The following is a 20071-nucleotide window of genomic DNA, read 5'->3' on the forward strand; positions in this document are numbered from 1 at the left end:
AATAAAATAAAATAAAATAACCAGTTAAAAGTCTCAATTTAGTTCCGAAAAATTATCAAATTATCATTTGGTATCATGGTATTATGACACTAGTTTTTATTTTTTGACATTTTGATAACTATTGCCCTATTGGAAATGATTCTCGCAATTTTAACAAAACCTCATCTACAACTTGAATCGAAAGAGAAATAAAAAAAAAGGTAAAAAAAAATAAAAAAAAAGTAATTCCAAAAATGCCTCAATTTAGTCCTGGAAAATTATCAAATTATCATTTGGTAACAGATGACACTTTTGTTTTTGACATTTTGACCATTGTAAGCCTATCAGCAACGAATCTCACAATTTTAACAAAATCTTATCTACAACTTGAATAGAAAAGAATAGAAAGAAATTAAAAATATAATAAAATTGAGCAGAATAATAAATAAAAAAAATTTACCAGTTAAAATTGCAAAATTGGCTCAGAATTTAGTCCTGAAAAATGCCTCATCTACAAAACCTCATCTACAACAAAAGAAAAGTTTAGAAAGAGATTTAAAATTAAATAAAATAAATAACAGTTTAAAGTAATTGCACAAATGGCTAAAATGTAGTCCCGAAAAGCACTCTTTTTTGACATTTAAATCAATGACACAAGTTTAAATGTGACTCGAGTGTCTAGATACTTTCTGGGGCCACTAAACGCTTCTGCATTTGTAATATAAATCAAAAAGGCACATACAAGAAATAACAACAGAAGGTACAGTAAATCTGACACTTTTTTTTCAAACGTAGAATTTAATCTGCGATATGACGCAAATAGCATGTGACGTAGGCAATTGTACTGATCCTAAATCAGACCCAAAACAAAAGATCACAGGTTTGGCTTCAATTATATATTGTTCCCCTTCTCAGACGACATTGTGACCATGGGGACGGAAATAGGAACTAGGAAACCCGAGAATGCGGTGGTAATCCTTCCCCAGGTGTGGAATCAGAGTACCTGAAGCAAAGCTGGTCTCAGTCTGGTCTGCACCTGTGCATGCGTCTGTCTCTCCGTCTACCGTCTCCATCAGTATGAACCTGCCGCTTCTTCTGCTGTGTGTCCTCCTGGAGCTCCTCGTGGTGAGCTGTAAGTAAAAGATTTACACTTCAATCATAGAAAATCCTTTCGGTGCATTAACAGCGGCACTGTGGAGCAGTCGTATACTGTACCTTGAGCAAAGTGAACTTTTTTACTTTGAAAAGAGACGGTGGATCTTCTTATAGTGATGTTTGGCCGACTTGCTGTTCATTTTGATTTTTGAAAGTTTCATTTTAAAATGCCAATGAAAAATGTACTTAAAAATGTATTTTAATACGTTTTATAATTCAAAATATTATAACTAATGCTGGGCAACGATTAATCGTGATTAATCACATCCAAAATAAAAGTTTGTGTTTACGTAATATATATGTGTGTGTACTGTGTATAAATATTTTTTCTGTATATATAAATACACACATGCATGTATACATTTAAGAGTTTTTTTTATTAATATACATGCAAATATTTCTTAAATATGTACATGGATATGTGTGTATTTATATATACAAAATAATTAAAAAAATTTATTATGTAAACACAAACCTTTATTTTGGATACGATAAATCGCGATACGATAAATTCCCAGCACTAATTATAACATTTAAAATTAAATTAAATATTAAAAGGATGGCAGTCATTTAGATTTGAGTTGTCAGCTATAAAATAAATAAATAATAATAATTAAATGGATGACATTGCAATCTTTTAGACTCAACATGTCAACTCACAAAGCATATTGTAATGGAGAGCAAATTTAATATTTTACTTAAGTCTCCTTATTCTTAGTTTCTCCAGAGAAAAAAGTTTTTTGTGTTTTAAATGTTACTGAGACAACATTGATGCTTAATAGAAATATAAGTCAAATATCTATTAAGTCTACTGAGCTACGAAATAAAAAAGGGAGATTTTTATGGATCTTTCCAGTGACGGCTTTTAATACTGTTGCTTTTTTTTGCATGTCTGGCTGAGGTTTTGTCAGCGCTATGATTTATTACAGAAATGAAATATGAGGACAAAGTTAAGTTTAGTTTCATTGATGGATGGGCCCTTCATCCTGACAGCCTGCACTGAGTGCATCTTCACTGAAGGAAATCCAAAGCAAATCGTTTTTCATTTCCAACACAAAAAAGCCCTAAAATGCAATTATAAAGTTTAGAACGCACGTAAAAGATTAATTAATCCATCTGATGCTGGAATCCCTGCAAAGACCCGTGCACGCTGAATTATAAAAACATACCAAAGACATTTAAATCCCCAAACGCTGTTATTTAAAACCCCAAACATTGAACTAAAGTTTTTCGCTACTTCCCGACATAAAACAGCAAACAATGGCCGTACATAACCTCTACATGTGCGGGGGAATTCAATGCTTTGTGCTCTTTAACGTTTAGGATTTCCTCACGTTGAGAGCTTCATAAAGCAATCAGATAAAGGTCACGCTGCTGCCAATCCTCGTGAGCTCCAAGGTCATTCAGTCAAGGTTACATAATAGGTTCAATCCAGCGAGGGTGCGTTTCACACGACCAGTCAATGGCAGCTAATATTGTATAGAATAACTTGAACCGCTGCACGTACAACTGCCTAATTGTTAGACTGGGATCAATATGCCCAAGGGAAACCAGAGATGACTTCTAACATCTCAGACAGCAGGCTTCATTCAAATCATCTATTCGTGACGCACATGACGGGAAAATACAGTCTTCTGTGGACAGATTTAGATGGGGTGGGGGGGCATTGTTTACTCCGCATTGTTAAGTATTGACATATCAACCTTAAGTTACACACTTTCCTTTCGAGACAAAGGTGTAGATTCAGAGCGTCCCTCACGTGCACACGTGTCTGTTGTATGAAAGGAAAATCTAGACTAATGTCACAGAGATTGAAGATGCTGTCAACAAAATCACGTGTCTTCTGTTTGGTTTCACAGGTCAGGATCTGGTACAGGCCCGTATCGTGGGTGGATACGTCCCAGTGCCGTACTCCATCAAGTACATCGTGTCCATTCAGAGCGCTACGGGCCAGCACTTTTGTGGCGGGACCTTAATTAACAAATACTGGGTGCTGACCGCAGCACACTGCAATATAGGGTAAGACGAGCATCACTGGATACAGGACTAATGAGTTACAAACCAGCATTTCAATCTGAGATATGAGTTTAGTCAGTGGGTTAGTCACTTAGATGGCATAACGAACAGAACCATAGCAACATTTTGCCACTTTTGGTAGATTGGTACCAAAATATGTCTTAAAAATGATTTGCAAACATTCCAATTAGTTTTTTTCTTGGTTATGCGGACGTTCCATTTGATCACTCTTCAAACATTATGGGAATGTTACTTTTGAATGTTCTTTATCTGGGGTGTGTTTCCCGTACAACGATGTAACTTGCTGCTTAACTACCATAGTATGATGCATTTAAAATGCATTTTAATTCAGTTGGATAAAAAGCAGTGTTGGTTTGTGTCTCCAGGGAGGCAAACATGAGAATCGTGGCTGGAGATTATTCTGTGGGATTATATGAGGGGACGGAGCAGTTTCGCAGGCCTCATGTTTTAATACCTCACCCACAGTACAACAAAGCCACCAATAACGCAGACATCATGCTCATTAAGGTGAGGCAGTGAATCAATGCTCCTGTGTTACACTGACTGACTCACTGTGAACCATTGATTCTTTTCATGCATACAAAATGAACACAACAATCTGGCATCAATTACATGAAGTGATGTATCTCTTAGTAATCAGTAATGTAACCTGAGTGCATGCTTCTTTTTTTTTACACATCTAAAGTTTTATGATTAAAATTCTATACTTTTATATTATATTCATTATACTATATCATTTTTTAGTTTATTAACAGAATAGCATAAATGCTTCAGTTTTAGTATACAAGTAAAAATGGTAATACTTTACGATAAGGTTTCATTTCAAAACATTAGTTAACTACATTTATTAACGTGAACTAGCATTGAACAACACTTCTACAGCATTTATTAATCTTATTTATTAAATCAAAAGTTGTATTTAAGTAAGTGATAATCCATTGCTAGTTGTGCATTAAACGATTTTATACTACAGGGCTGTTGAATGCTTGAATCTGATTGGTTGACGAACGTTCTAATGTCTGTGGTTATTTTCACTTACTGATTTACTCACCCTCAAGTCATCCTATGTGTATATGACATTCTTCTTTCAGACGAATATAACTGTTGTAATATAAAAAAATGTCCTGGCTCTTCCAAGCTTTATAATGGCAGTGAACGGCTGTTTCTGTTTTGAAGTCCATAAAAGTGCATCTATCCATAATAAAAGTGCTCCACACTGCTCTGGGGGGTTAATAAAGACCTTCTGAAGCGAAACGATGCATTTGTGTAAGAAAAATATTCATATTTAACATGTTATAAAGTAAAATTCTAGCTTCCAGCCAAATGGCCATACACAGTCTACTTGCGTCTAAAGCGCAACTCACGCAACTTGTGACGTCGGAAGTAGCGTAGTGCGGCATGGGGTAGCGTAAATATCAGCAATACGTCACATTACTCGCAAAGTTGCGCTTAGACTTAAGAGGAATCCTTATTTTAGAGGAATCCTTATTTTAGAGAAATTTGGCTGGAAGCTAGCTATTTAACTTTATAAAGTTTTAAATATTAATATTTTTCTTATACAAACGCACCGCTTCACTTCAGAAGGCCTTTATTAACCCCCCGGAGCCGTGTGGAGCACTTTTATGATTAGCACTTTTAATATAACTCAGATTGTATTCGTCTGAAAGAAGAATGTCATATACACCTAGGATGGCTTGAGGGTGAGTAAATCATAGGATTACTTTCATTTTTGGGTGATCTATCCCTTTAAATCAGACACAGAGATAAAGTAGGGCGTAAGACTGCATTTGAATTTGATTACATTAAATCAATGAATTATAGCATTTATTTCAATTAATTATCGAGAGAGAGAGAGAGAGAGAGAGAGAGAGAGAGAAATGAGAGATATGTGTGTGAATTACCTGCGTCTGTGCAGCGTCTCTCTTCGTGACTCTGTTTAATTACTTCAAAACCAAAATTTTGTCAAATTATGCAAAAAGTATCTAAATAATATTTAACTAAAGGGTAAGTTCACCTCAAAATGAAAATTAACCCATAATTTACTCACCCTCAAGCCATCCTAGTTGTATATGACTTTCTTCTTTCGGCCTTGTTTTTTGAAGCCCAAAAAAGTGCATCCATCCATAAAAGTAATCCATACGACTCCAGAGGGTTAATAAAGGCCTTCTGAAGCGAAGTGATGCGTTTTGTAACTTTATAAACTATAATCACTGACTTCCGGTAACGGCCGTACATGAGTCTAGTAAGGGTAAGACGCATGACGTATTGACGAATGCGGAAGTGCAGAGGATAGAGCAAAACAAAACACTGGTCATGAATTAGAAGTCTAAAACGAGAATTTTAAAGAGAAATGTCGGGTGAGTTTGTTGCCCAGCCCTGTTTGTTTGAACCGCTAGAGGCGTTTACTCTCACCTAAGCTTACGCTACTCCTACATCATACGTTATTCGCCGGAAAGTGACTCCCTTGTGAACGCTTTTAGAACGGATTTTACAGGAAGCTAGTGATTACAGTTTATTAAGTTATAATTATGGATATTTTTCTTACAAAAACACATCGCTTCGCTTCATTGGATTACTTTTATGATGGATGGATGCGCAAAACAAGGCACCATTCACTCCCATTATAAAGCTGGGAAGAGCCAGGATACATTTTTAATATAACTCTGATTGTGTTTGGCTGAAAGAAGAAAGTCACATACTAATACACCTAGGATGGCTTGAGGGTCAGTCAATTATGGGATATTTATATTTATGGGATATTTATGGGACATTTTTGTGTCAACAATCCCTTTACGTTTTAAAAATGCTAGCTATGAAATTAGCCTTAGCAAGACAAAAGAGTTGTCCAAAAAAAAAGTTAAAATGCCATTTCCATCACATAATGCTATTAAACACGATTTGAGATGTGGTGGAAATGACACCAGTGAAAACATTTACTTATGAAATAATATAATGAACATGCACACTTAACTTCAGAGTATGGTATTGCATGCTTTATGGATCCTATTAATGATTTCTTTTCCTCACCTGTAGCTGCAGTCTCCCATCTATCTGAACGGCTACGTGTCTCTTGCGCCGCTGCCTCGGCAGGACGCCCAGGTGTCCGTGGGTCGCGTGTGCAGGGTGTCCGGCTGGGGCTTCACCACTCCGATGGGAGGAATCCCTGCGCCGCTGCAGACGGTGAAGCTGCCCATAGTGTCCACCGCAGTGTGTAACAGCACAGACTCTTTTAATGGAAACATCACAGAGAATATGATCTGTGCAGGATACAGCGCAGGAGGAAAAGACGCGTGTAAGGTGAGACAAACAATTACTTCACATGCACTAAACTTAATGTGGATGGCACAGTTATCATGCACTGAACTTTGACCTTAAATGCTTTTGGAAATCTGGAATTTATGAATATGTGGTAATACATTTAAAAGGTATTTGGAATAAACCACTAACTATTAGCAACACTTTAGTGATTTACTGGATGTTGACTTTGTTGTCAGGAACAGGGCCATCTTGTATTCAGTCATTATTTGGATATCACATTGTTTTTGCCAATTATAAAACTATTTGTGAATTTAATTGCACTACTGACTACTCTCACTGACTGGGTCTAATTAAAGTTAAAATGTGCTGCCTTTTGCTTCAGTTAGAAGATGCAAAAAACTGAAAAACAATCCAATTAAATAAACAGTTTAAAAGTTAAATGGAGCTCATTTAATCAGATAGCAACTTTCTAATAAGCTAACACTGACAGTCTTGTGCAATTTAACAAAATATTAAATAAAGCGAAGCTCGACAAATTATCTGATCAGGTATGTGATAAATCTTATTCAGTCAACAAGTAAACAAATAAACGTATGCTCACCAAGGCTGCACTTATTTGATTAAAAGTTTTCAGCATCATTACTCCAGTCTTCAGTGTCACATGATCCTTCAGAAATCATTCTAATATGATGATTTGATGCTCAATATACATTTCTCATTATTATCAATGTTTAAAACAGTTGTGCATATTTTTGTGGAAACCATGTTGCTTTTTTTCAGGATTGTATGGAAAGGATAATTGATAAATATAAAGCATATATTTGAAACAGAAATCTTTAGTAACATTATAAATATCTTTACCATCATTTTTGATAAATTGAATGCATCCTTGCTGAATAAAGGTATAAAAAATAAATAAATAAAAGTTCCGTCCATTGTTTCTTGCTAAAAAGGAGCAGATTTGCTGGCTTTACAATGTGTCAAGATCACCCAATGACACTGAAACAACAAGAAATTTAATTACATTTATAAGGCAATTCAAAGGCAATACGTGTCTCACATCGCTGTGAGCTTCACCTTCTAGTTGTAGTTTAACCTCTTTCACTCTTCTCGCACACCATCTGACCTCTCTGTCCAAAATCATATTAATATTCTTGTCTTTTCTGCAGGGGGATTCTGGAGGGCCGCTGGTGTGCGAGGGCCGCGTGTACGGCATCGTCTCCTGGGGAAATGGCTGTGGTGATGCCCAGTACCCTGGCGTCTACACGTCCGTCTCGAGGTTTCGGCAATGGATCGATGGAACTATATTTGGCTTTTATGGAAGGTGCCTCAAGTATTAGACTTCAGTGTTACCCCCAGCACTCCCCTAATCGACCTTGAAACAGCCTCAAAACATGCCATATTGTACATAAATAGTGTTGCTACTTCTATTTGAAAAGTTAGAGAACTTTGTTTTTTCAGATGAGTACACTGCTGGTAGGCTTTTTTTAACGGTAGTTTGTGCAAACTGTTCCTTAAATGTGCCATAATGCTGCTTCTCTGCAAACGTCTTTGAAAACTAAAAATAGGAATATTAAAAAGGAATATTTTCCCAAAAAAGTACAAATTTTTTTTTATGGTATACTTGTGAGAACGATCAATTTGACATTAAAATGAGTGCAAACAGACTTTCATCTGGACTATAATCAAACCAGTTTCATATTTTAAGACGCATTTTGTGAGTGCCTAAAAAATTGTATTGTATTGTTTTTAAATTGTAATAATATTTCACAATTACTGTTTTTACTGTATTTTTGATCAAATAAATGCAACCTTTGTGAGCATATGATACTTCTTTAAAATGTACATTAAAAATCTTCTTTAAATTATTATTTTTTATATATATATATATAGTGCTGCTCAAAAGTTTACACACCCCCTGCAGGAAAGGTGTATAATGTTAACAAAATAAGAGGGATCATATATTTTTTCTTTATTTTATCTTGTGCACTATAGGCTATGTAAACATATTTTATGTAAAATATCTTATTCAGGACAGTACTGGATAAAAAAAAAACACAAAAAAAAACATGCATTTTGTATGATCCCTCGTAATTTGTTAAACTTATTCACATTTTCACAGATTCTGCAAGGGGTGTGTAAACTTTTGAGCAGCACTGTACACACACACACACACACACACACACACACACACACACACACACACGTACACACACACTCAAGGGATATCATTTCCCATGATTTAGAATTGCTGAGAACTCTTTGGAAACACATATGAGATTACTGCGGCCTTTTTCAAAAAAAAGAAGAAAAAAGAGAAAAAAACAGAAGCCAAAGATTCGAGCAAAAGTATAGAGATATATTTAAGATATCTCATCTTTGATTTTTTTTTCTTCTATAGTCTAGTTCTAATAGTCTTCCCTATCATCTGTTCTCTTGTGTTGGTGTTTACCTCATGAATGGCTGAGGTTATTCATGAAAGTGATTCCAGGAAGGAGTGGCTGAAATCTGGACATATTAAACTACACCTGATAGGTCATCTGCGGCCACATCAGCACACCATAAATACTGCACGCCCTACTTTGACAAATCTCATATTACACAACTAGGGATGTGTCCTTCAGCTTAAGGGAGTGTCCTTCATCCAGTGATGGATATGAGGCTCCAACCTTAAGGATTACATAAAGAGACGTCTCTATTGTGAGATCCAAAACTTGAGCACATCACAGCGGACTTTGAAAACCTATCGCATGACATATTCAGCCATAGTCTCGTACAAGGAGCATCTCAAAGGGAAAACTGATGTTTTTTGTTGTGCAGATTTTCACATTGTAGGATTTAGCACGGACTAACAATAGTCTCATGATCGCAACTCTCAGGGGAAGCTGGCTTTGTTGTCAAATAGACAAAACATGTCATGAAACAGTGATATGTGTCTGAAATAAGACCAGCCTTTTCGGTTTTTCCCCTAATCTAGTTTGAGACAAAATTTACGAAGTACACCTTGTGCGTAGAACTGAACTGTCAGGTGTAGTTTAGCATTTGAACACTCAAATCACACATAAAATGTCTTTAGCATTAGATAAAATTATCAAATAATAATTATTCATATATATCCCAAGCACATAAAGAAAAATGTTTCACAATAATACATTTGTTAGATTTAGGGCCCTACGATCTAAGCGCATGGTCTAAAGCGCAGGGCGCAAGTTCGCTTAGGGCGTGTCCAAATCCACTTTTGCTATTTTAACGACGGGGAAAATGGTCGGCGGGTTGGTTTAAAAGGGTTGTCCCTATTCTCTTAATGAGTAATGGGTGTGTTTTGGGATTTACGTGCGTTAAACTAATCGGAGTCTCATCTCCCATTCCCTTTAAATGCCAGTTGTGCTCGCTCTATCACTGAAAAAAATGATTAGTTGAATTTAATAAAACATTTTATGGTAAGTGGTTGCACACAATTGATTTACGCTATAAACAAATGCATTAAGTTGAACTAAAATTGAATAAGTTCAACTTAATGCATTTGTTTAAATGTAGCTAAAATCAATTGTGTACAACCACTTACCATAATTTTTTTTATTAAATTCAACTAATCATTTTTTTCAGTGATGGCAGATTCGCTATTTTCATGACGGAATTTGATAGTGGAAAAAGAGCGAACGAGTCTCCAGAGCGCAAACGGATCTGCTCATGCGCGAGGTTAAAGCGTGCGAGCAGACCATCTACGGGACAAGCTGGATTCCACCATATCTTTATGTACACAATAATAATCTTTTACATTGTAATCCTTTTATTTTAAATATTTGGCATGTTTGTGTGCTGCTGCGCGTCCCTGTGTGTGTAATAAATAGAGTGTATGCGCGTTGTGGACCCGCCTATAGGCGCACATTACTAATGCGCTCATTAAATAACAAAAAAAAAATTGCGAAATTGACTTTAGACCAGGTTTCAGTTGGTCAATGGCACAGTCTATTTCTGTTGCCTCAAAATAGCAACGCGCCAACAATGCGCCAGAACACACCTCGTTTTCAGACCAGGATGCCCACGGGCGCACAGATGGGGCAAGTCCATTTGCTCTTTAAACAACTTGGCGCAGGACGTGAAAATGATAACTGCGTCGGACTGAAACTATAAAGACACTGACAATGAAAATACAATGACTTTGGTATCTACTTTTGGTGATTAGATAGATAGATAGATAGATAGATAGATAGATAGATAGATAGATAGATAGATAGATAGATAGATAGATAGATAGATAGATAGATAGATAGATAGATAGATAGATAGATAGATAGATAGATAGATAGATAGATAGATAGATAGATGCAGACAGACAGACAGACAGACAGATAGATAGATAGATAGATAGATAGATGCAAACAGACAGACAGACAGACAGAGAGACAGACAGACAGACAGACAGACAGATAGATAGATAGATAGATAGATAGATAGATAGATGCAAACAGACAGACAGACAGACAGACAGACAGACAGACAGACAGATAGATAGATGCAGACAGACAGACAGACAGACAGACAGATAGATAGATAGATAGATAGATGCAGACAGACAGACAGACAGACAGATAGATAGATAGATAGATAGATAGATAGATAGATAGATAGATAGATAGATAGATAGATAGATAGATAGATAGATAGATAGATAGATAGATAGATAGATAGATGACAGACAGACAGAACGTCAAACAGACAGACGGAGCGATAGACAGACAGACAGACAGACGGAGCGATAGACAGACAGACAGATAGATAGATAAACAAGATCATTTTTGCAGTGATCTGTGAGGATTTATGACTGCAAACCACAAGAGGGCGATTAATCCACATCTATTAAAATAAAGTCATCTGGGATCTTTTGTTGTGTAATATCCATACAGAATGTGCTGTTGTTTTTGGCAGAAATACAGAAGAACCTTGTTCTGCCGGACAGAGCAAAATATTCAGACTCCAGCTCAGCATGACATCGCAAGAGACCTCTTCCTGACTGATGCTTGTTTCATTCGTATCTCTGAATATCAGACACAATTACTAGGTAAGGTCCGGTTCACACAGAATAAGTTTTTGCTTTGGAAAACACAAGACGCGGGCAGAGGAATGGAGGGAAAATGCAAGGTCTCGAGACACGTTTTTTAAAAGTTGAACTGATTTTAATTTTTTTAAAATCTAAAAAAGGCCTCTAAGGATGCATGCAAAAATTATAAACATGTAACACTGTAAAAGTTAAAGGGATAGTTCACCCAAAAATGTCATAATTTACTCACACTCAAGTTGTTCCAAACCTGAATGAGGTTCTTTCTTCTGTTGAACACAAAAGAAGATATTCTTTAAGAATGTTAGTAAGCAAACAGTTGACAGTGGCCATTGACTTCCCTTAGTATTATTTTATTTATTTTTTCTACTATGGAAGTCAATAGCACTGTCAACTGTTTGCTTACTAACATTCTTAAAGAATATCTTCTTTTGTGTTCAGCAGAGAAGAGAAGAAAACTGGCTTCAAGAGGGAGGGGAAGTCATACTGATTAAAGATTACGAGGGTGATAATGAATACTACAATATCCCACACACACTTAAAGTCACACACTTAAAGACATAAAGTCACCATGAAATCAAACATCGCTTCTCGGGGGAATTTAACAAGCTATGGCACCATTTATCCTCAGCTGTTTGGTTGGAGAATTGTATTGACAATTCAATGGCAAAGCTAACAATAGCACTGCTCTGTTTTTGAAAATAGAACAAAAATATATCTCAAATTTAACGTTGAAATATAGCATTAGCTTAGAAACGTGACTGTGGTTCCAGGACATACTTAGGAACTTTAATGCAGCTTCCATCGGGGTTCACTCGACCATACTGGCACGTGGACTACATTATGTTCCACTCTTTCAAATACTTGTTTCAGTTAAATACTAACATTGCCACAAGGTTGAATTTGAACTGGAACAGCAAACACACACACAATATAGCCATCGTGCACTCAAGTGGATTCATAGTTTGCTACAGGTATAGGTTGAAACTTATACAATAGCAAAGCTATTGTGATGTATGGTGAATGCACAATCTCAAAGAAAGCATGGGTCAAGATGAGTGCATGGTCTAAATAGCTCTTTGTTTGGTTTTTGTCATTGCTTGAAACTCTGACATCTGTGACACAGAAGAGCTCCTTCTACCTGTAGGTGCCCTTGTGCGCTTAATTGTATTGAATGTACACTGTGGTGTAATTCATATCTTAAAGTATATTTTGAAAACTGGACTTGCACATTTTATTTAATATTAATTAAATAAAAGGCTACTTAGTTGATTTAATATTTTTTGTCGTGCTTTACTTATTTTGATGTGTTGACTAACAAAGCACATGTAAAGCTTATAATTTATAATGCTTATAATTTTAACTGTAGTTTAAATTGAAATGTACTCAATTGCAACTTCATTACAAATGTGCAATTACAGATATATTTAAATACATTACATACAAGTTTCGATATATATTACATACTGTACTTCAGAGGTAAATATGAAATTACTTTTGAAGATGTACTTAATTTCTACCAGAAAAAGCACTCTTAAGTTAAATTAAAAGCATTTAATATAAATTTAACCTATAACAATTTTTCATATAATTCCAATCAACAGATATCTATCTATCTATCTATCTATCTATCTATCTATCTATCTATCTATCTATCTATCTATCTATCTATCTATCTATCTATCTATCTATCTATCTATCTATCTATCTATCTATCTATCTATCTATCTATCTATCTATCTATCAGTCTTATATCTTTCATTTCTATAATACAGTAAGTAGTCTTTTTAAAAGTATGTACCGGTAACTCTTTTCCAAAAGGGTATAAAGTGATAGTTTACCCAAAATTAATATGATTTACTCACCCTCATTTTGTTCTGAACCCATATGACTTTCTTGCTTCTGCAGAACACAAAGGAGAAAAATTTAGAATAATTTTCCATGTTGTTTCCATGCAACTATAGCTTTTTAAGCTTCAAAAAGGACACAAAAGCACCATAATTTTTTTTATGAAAGTTAAAACAACTTGCACAGTTATCTTCTGAAGCCATACGCTAGCTTTGTCTGAGAAACAGACCAACGTTTCAATAGTTCAATCGCAAAATCTACCCTAGAGTTCAAAACAAATCGATGAATCAGTCTGAATAATTCATTCTGAATCAGACTGATCCAATTTTCAGTACTTCTATGTTTGCCATACAGGTTTGGAATGACATGATGAAAAATGTGTTAAAATTTTTATTTCAGTTGAATTATCCCTTTAAAGCTGTGGTTTTAAAAGGAAAATATAATGTAATATTTGAGCAGAAGAGCAGCTTTCCAACTAAATTTCATACCAGGTAAATGCTATGCAACACTCGCAGTCTACAGCTAATGAGTCCCATCAGTCAAAGCTGAGTATAACACTCTTTGCTCACAACGAATGATGCAATGATTGCTCTAACAGTTTCAGATGTACCCAGCCACTTAGTGTTTGAAAAACACATTTGAAAATGACGGCATCTATTTTTCACCTTCAGCACGCAGAGAAGCTCAAATTGAGATGAATAGCTCTACTTCACAGGTCTGGCACATTTAACAGCTTACCTGAGAGTCCTCGGACATGCGTTAAAACCTTTTGACTTTAGTAGAACAGTGAAACATTGGATGAAACTAACGAAATCAAATGTCCTTGTCACAATCATGCACCCATTTGAGACACAATCAATCAACACAATTGCTTTTAGTCACTGTGTACTTCAACTGTGGTGCATAGCAAACCTTTTCAGCTTGTCCGCAGCTTCAACCACTGCAGGTATAAGCCAGCTGTCTTATTGAGACTTCTTGTAACAAAATATTGGTTTTAATCAGGCTATGGCAGTGCATTTACATGATGTATCTACAATTCTAATAATAACACTGTGCATGTGAACATATTGCAGTGGGCATGTCTCAGAGAGAAGTCCTTTCAGAAAGAAAAGAGTCTTGTCTCCTTTGACGACATACTATGTTAGGAGTTTTGATTAAAGTGCTCTAGTTTCTATAGTTCCTCAGAGACCTGCACAGATAAATCAGCTTGGCTCCCTCCCCATAAAGACGAGACCGGAACTGAGTGGGTGAATGGAGAAAATGGGATATGAGTTAGACATAAAAAATGTTTCATTGCAATGCACTGCTGAAGTGGCCCGGTAGAAGACTTAATGGTTCGTAATTAACATTCTCCATCCTGTCCCCTGACTCACATCCTACAGTATTTTCAGTGGTGTTTCATAACAAAAGGTCGAAATGGTTATGAATTCCACATTGTTCATCGTCTTCGTCTGCACTTAAGTCTTGAGGACAGATGCACTTAGAAGTCTTTAAAGAGAGAGGCAGAAAAGCAGGTGACCGTCGTTTTATTTCGCCCACTCACTGAAATTTCACCGTAGGTTACAGCTGACACATCGGTTCAGCTTTGAAGTGTGGTACGTCTGGTCAGTTGAATGTTCACTGAGCTGAATCATTTTTCCTCTGTATACAGCTAAAAGGTGCTTTTCATCAGTATTTTATAGCTGATGAACAAAAACGCAGGAGATATTTCCGATTGTATAGCTTCATTACAGTGCAGCGCTGTAATAACCACGTCTCCTGTATTTCACCAGCATCCATAAAGGTGCTTCGGCAACCAGTATTTTCTGTTTGTTGCAGTCAATGTTCATTTTTCTCTGCGGTTATTGCTTATCCAATCTGTTTTGGGCCATTATATGATTAGACTGTCCTATACACTTAGCAAAAATGGGTAAATTGTTTCAAAAGGTCCCAGTCAGCATTTTCTGCAACAATATGCATCCAATATAAAAGCAGGTTGAATCTAAAAGAGGTGTCATACATACTGAGTTTCACCCTCAAAGTCTTCTGGTTTTGAAAATGAGTCAGAAACGGTAAAGCAGACACGGCACATCAGAGCTTCAGTAGGAAGACTAGCAGATGGACGACAACTGATGAAAGCTATTGTATAACACAACACATTTCCTGCCATGTAAAAGTTATTTAAAGCCCATTTCTGCCCAGCTACAGGAGGATTAACTGTGGTCAGGAATGGTATTTTACCCAAAAATTCCTGTTGCTTCAAAGCTAGTTTCTTGGGTTTGATTTCCACTAAAAACTGACAGCTTGAATGCAGCATCTGGCAAAAAACAAATCTAGAATAATCAACCCGATTTCATGGCAATTCATACGAATTTTACAAGGTGGCTAATTCATACGAATTCATACGACCTCACTCGTACGATTTTTGCTAAATCGTACATATTTTAAGAGTTGCCCAATTCATATGAATTTGTACGAATGACCTACACCGCCCCTAAACCTACCCATTACGTGGATTTGAACAAATCGTACAAATTCGTATGAGTGAGGTCGTATCAATTCGTAATGTAAGACTTGAGAAATTAGAATATGCCGGGCAGTCTGGTTGAGGAACAACCACTCCCTGAGAAGACAAAGGACTTTTCTGGAAATAAACATTTGAACTCTCTCTTGTGAAATTAGCATCACCATTCGCGACGCAAGTCTCACCTAAGCATCACCCTAATCAACATCTCTTTCCCTTGACCCCTCTGTAAGGGTGGATTTCCTGCAGGGGTTCAAGCTGCAAGACTGCCGAATGACTAAAGAAATGTTATTAGCAAGATGGTAGAAAACTGTACATTTCCACCCACTGCTACTTATACCAATGATGGAAATAAGCACAGTAACAATAGCTTAATATGTGGGAGAGCGTTGCTATAGAGAGTGACGATATTGTATTGCAATTTGTAGCACTTCAAAGTCAATACCAAATCAAAACTATTTAGCACATTGTTTGTAGCTGAAAAGGTTTAATGACAAAATATGGTTATGGTTACACTTAAAATAGTTACAAAATAGATGTATGAGATGATGATAACTTATACCATTAATCTTACCCAGCATGTAAAATGTTACCTGAGATAGAGAGTGAGAGAGAGAGAGAGAGAGAGAGAGAGAGAGAGAGAGAGAGAGAGAGAGAGAGAGAGAGAGAGAGAGAGAGGTAAAGAGAGAGAGCCCCAAGAAAGGGACCCAGAGAATAAGAGAGCCAGAGCAACAGTTACAATCTTCTTTTATCCCTTCCGTGACCATGTGACTAAAACCCAAATGAGACATTCAAACTGACCAATCAGATAATTACAACTTCCCCCACCGTACTAAAGGTGTGACAATTCATCGACCCCCAAAGTACACCCATCTTGGCCTACAGGCCTAGATCACTATCAGCCCCTCTGTACCTTTAGGAACTCCAAATGGTCCTTGTGGTAGAAAAAGGGGTGGAAAACTGTAAAGCAAATGTCTTGGTTCATTTCAAATATATTGGATTATTTTCAATCCTACACCCCATTCCCCTGTTCCTTCTCTCTCATGCTGAGATCACCTGATATTCACCCAAAAATCTATATGGTTTAATGTGAACAATTATCATACAGTATTACACATGTTTGGTATCATTTGGAATGTCTCAGTGCGACTGGTACAAAGGTCCCATTCTCCACAGAAGTAAACCAAAAGGTAATAAAGTTTTTAAGAGTTTAGAGATATCTTGCTTACAGAGGAGGGTGTGTCTTCAAGGCAAATGGCATCCTGCTCTCAAAAGGTGTAAACTCTGAATGCAAATTCGCATTGTTAGCAAATGTTTCCATGTGAAAGAAGTTTCTGTCTCGGTCTGGGTATTTAAAGAAAGTGCACAAAAGGCTCAGGGCGATTTTTAATGAGATTGGCCCATAATGCTTAGTGTCTCTCAGACACTCAGCATCATGTATTTATTCAGTCAGGTTCATCTTTTACTCTTTATCTCTGAGAATTTGATGTTATTGTATTGATTATCTTTTAACTGATTACGAGATTGAAGATACATTTACCTTAAATTGTTACATTTGATTTTATTCTAAATTACTCTGAAATTAGTAGATTAAGTGAAGTCTTATGTTTCCGCAAATCTGCGTTCAGGGTTAAGTACACATTAGATCCCAGTTTAGATGGAGCATGAGATCGCACATCTGGTGGGATTCTAGATTCCTGACTGCTTGACTTTAAGTTGTTATGCAGTTGCAAATAGGGGGCTAGATAAGAATACTATTGAGGTAATAGAAGCGTTTGGAGAGGTATTATCTTAATGTATTAGCCATAACCTCTGGTTATTGTTTGGGCTTTAACTAAGTTGTTATATGGGCGACTATAGGGGGCTTTGTTTTGTGTTGCGGCATTGTTAAACTGCTTTAGCCATAACCTCTGGTTATCAATCAGACTGGTGAGTTTGTGATCTCGAGATCCGCGTAATATTAACGGCCGGCGCGAGACTCTCTGAGCGACATAGATTCCTAATGAACGAGTAAAATATAAAGTAAAAAGTTAAATAGAATAATCAAATGTATTGCTAATCTATTATATAAATTACCAATAACAAATTGGCAATCTAGCCTAAATTCAAGGTCGTGATAAAATGGAGTCAGATAAAAGCTTAATTAGAATCAAATTACTTTGCCACGCGGAAAAGACAGTAACACGCAGAGACCTTCACCTGCTTATCGGAAACTGTCGTTGGACAGATTGGGCAGGCCTTACAGTACGAATTAGCTACCTCGTTTTAGATTCGTTTTTTGGAATTAGAATTCGTATGAATTAGCCACCTTTTACTCACTCGTATGAATTGGTCATGAGATAGCGTTGGAATAATCATCTTATTCTCAAAACATGATATTTACAGAGACGTTTGCTTCAGCAAAATTCAAATTATTATAATTTGTGATGTTTTTTGCTTGCAAACAACTTATATGGTAAAAGAACATCACAAACTTTTATACTCAAGGTCAGACATGATTGTCCACCAGACGAGCATTTCCGAGTGTTATAATGGAAGCAAACAGATCTATTCCCCTTAATGGCCACTTACCAGACAGAAAAGCCAAGGGCTCTGGAATCAGAGGTGAAATGCATTTTGCCTGTATGCTGCAGCATGTCGACCCACGACACTCGCAGTCATCCTCAGACATACGTATGCAGTGATGAGGTGCAGTGATGAGGCTGACAAGAGAGACGGCCAGATCGATACCGTGGAAGACTGATGGAATGCTGCCGGACACAGGGCTGATGGGAATCAGGAGGTTATGTGGGAGTCATTCCTAAAACAAGGAGGAAATGATATCTAAGCCTGAGGGAGTCTCCGGGGCAGCACTGCACTGAGACTCTAATATTAGCTGAGAATCTGTAATATGCAGTGAGTAACGAGAGTTCCATCGGAAAGAAAAATCATATCTCTTTAAAATCTCACTTGTTTTTCCTAGACAGGAAAAAAAGAGCAAGCAGAGACAGTTGCATAAGTTTTATCCTGACAAAAATGACTCCAGTAATCTCTCATGTGTCTCACTCCCCATCCATAAGAAAACAGTAATTCTGAAAATGTTTTCTCTTGAGTTTTGGCCTCCCATTCATGTGTGAATAGCATTTTAGATCACTGAATGAGGTTTCTGAAAACCAATATTTTTGAAAAAATAAAAATGTTAATTTAATTTTATTATTTTTAATTGGAAATGGTTGCAATTGGGTGTTTTGACAAGCGTTTTTACTGTAAAAAAGCTGTCGTTGTGGATACGGTTTTTATTTCCAAACAAGCGAAAACTGTGTTTTCAGAAATATTAGTATACATGTGGACAAAGCCTAATAAAAAAATTTGGAAATATCTCAACAGTGTTTCAAAATACAAAGTCTCCAATCAAAAGTCAGAGATTTCAATATAAACTTAAATATTTCTCATCAACTTGTCTATGTTCAAGACCAAATAATCTAGTCACAATAGTTTCATATTTTATATCTTATATGTTCTGGCAAATTTTTAGCATGTAAGTAGCTGGAGTTTTGCTTCAAAGATACAAGAATGGATGATTGTTTAAAGCCTGTTAAGACAGTCTTGACAATGTGGCATTGCATAATGATTAATTGAGGGGTTCAACAAACACTGATGAATAAAAGATTAAATGGCTCTTTTGGCCACTGATCCATCTATAATCCTTGAAAGCAGTCCATTGAATTGATTAGAGGAGTTGTGTGCCAATTGCTTAACATGGGTTTAGATTCTTAGTTATGTTTATAAAGTCAATGACAGATTTAAAAATTGAGTTTCGGTGTTTGTTTTGTTGGTTTACACTAGATTAAACCCAATTGTGAACTAATTAAATAATATCACTGCATATTACATCTTCCTTTTCTTAGTTCCAGAGTTCGTAAATATGAAAAATCAATCAAATTTATATAAACAAAAGATTACTTAATTTGATTACTTTTAATTTTATGAAAACCTTTTAGTAAATATTATTGAACATACACTTTAAAAAATAAAAATAGCTTTTTAATTAAAAAAACGTTTACACAAAACTAAGGTTAAAATGAACTGCTTTGAGCGATGCTTTTCAAAACTTTTGAATCAAAATTCTACTTTATATAACTATCATCAACCACTGACATTTCTAAATGTTTCGAAGTTTTATGACAAAGCCTCGTTTGCTGAAATCATGGGATTTGGGCAGTTTGAAATGCCCATCAAAGCATTTATTCAAA

General features: G+C 36.1%; 1 protein-coding gene across 1 annotated transcript; it reads left to right on the forward strand.

The window, feature by feature from the left end:
• Nucleotides 1-542: 542 nt before the first annotated feature.
• LOC309481364 (trypsin) lies at nt 543-8181 on the forward strand. Its single transcript, XM_082146272.1, has 5 exons — nt 543-1111; nt 2994-3153; nt 3537-3678; nt 6205-6468; nt 7599-8181. The coding sequence occupies exons 1-5, from the start codon at nt 1057-1059 to the stop codon at nt 7767-7769; spliced, it is 792 nt and encodes a 263-aa protein (XP_082002398.1). The 5' UTR covers nt 543-1056; the 3' UTR covers nt 7770-8181.
• Nucleotides 8182-20071: the final 11890 nt, after the last annotated feature.

The sequence above is a fragment of the Leuciscus leuciscus genome (assembly GCF_965113295.1).
Source record: "Leuciscus leuciscus genome assembly, chromosome: 18".
NCBI classification, from domain to species: Eukaryota; Metazoa; Chordata; class Actinopteri; order Cypriniformes; family Leuciscidae; genus Leuciscus; species Leuciscus leuciscus.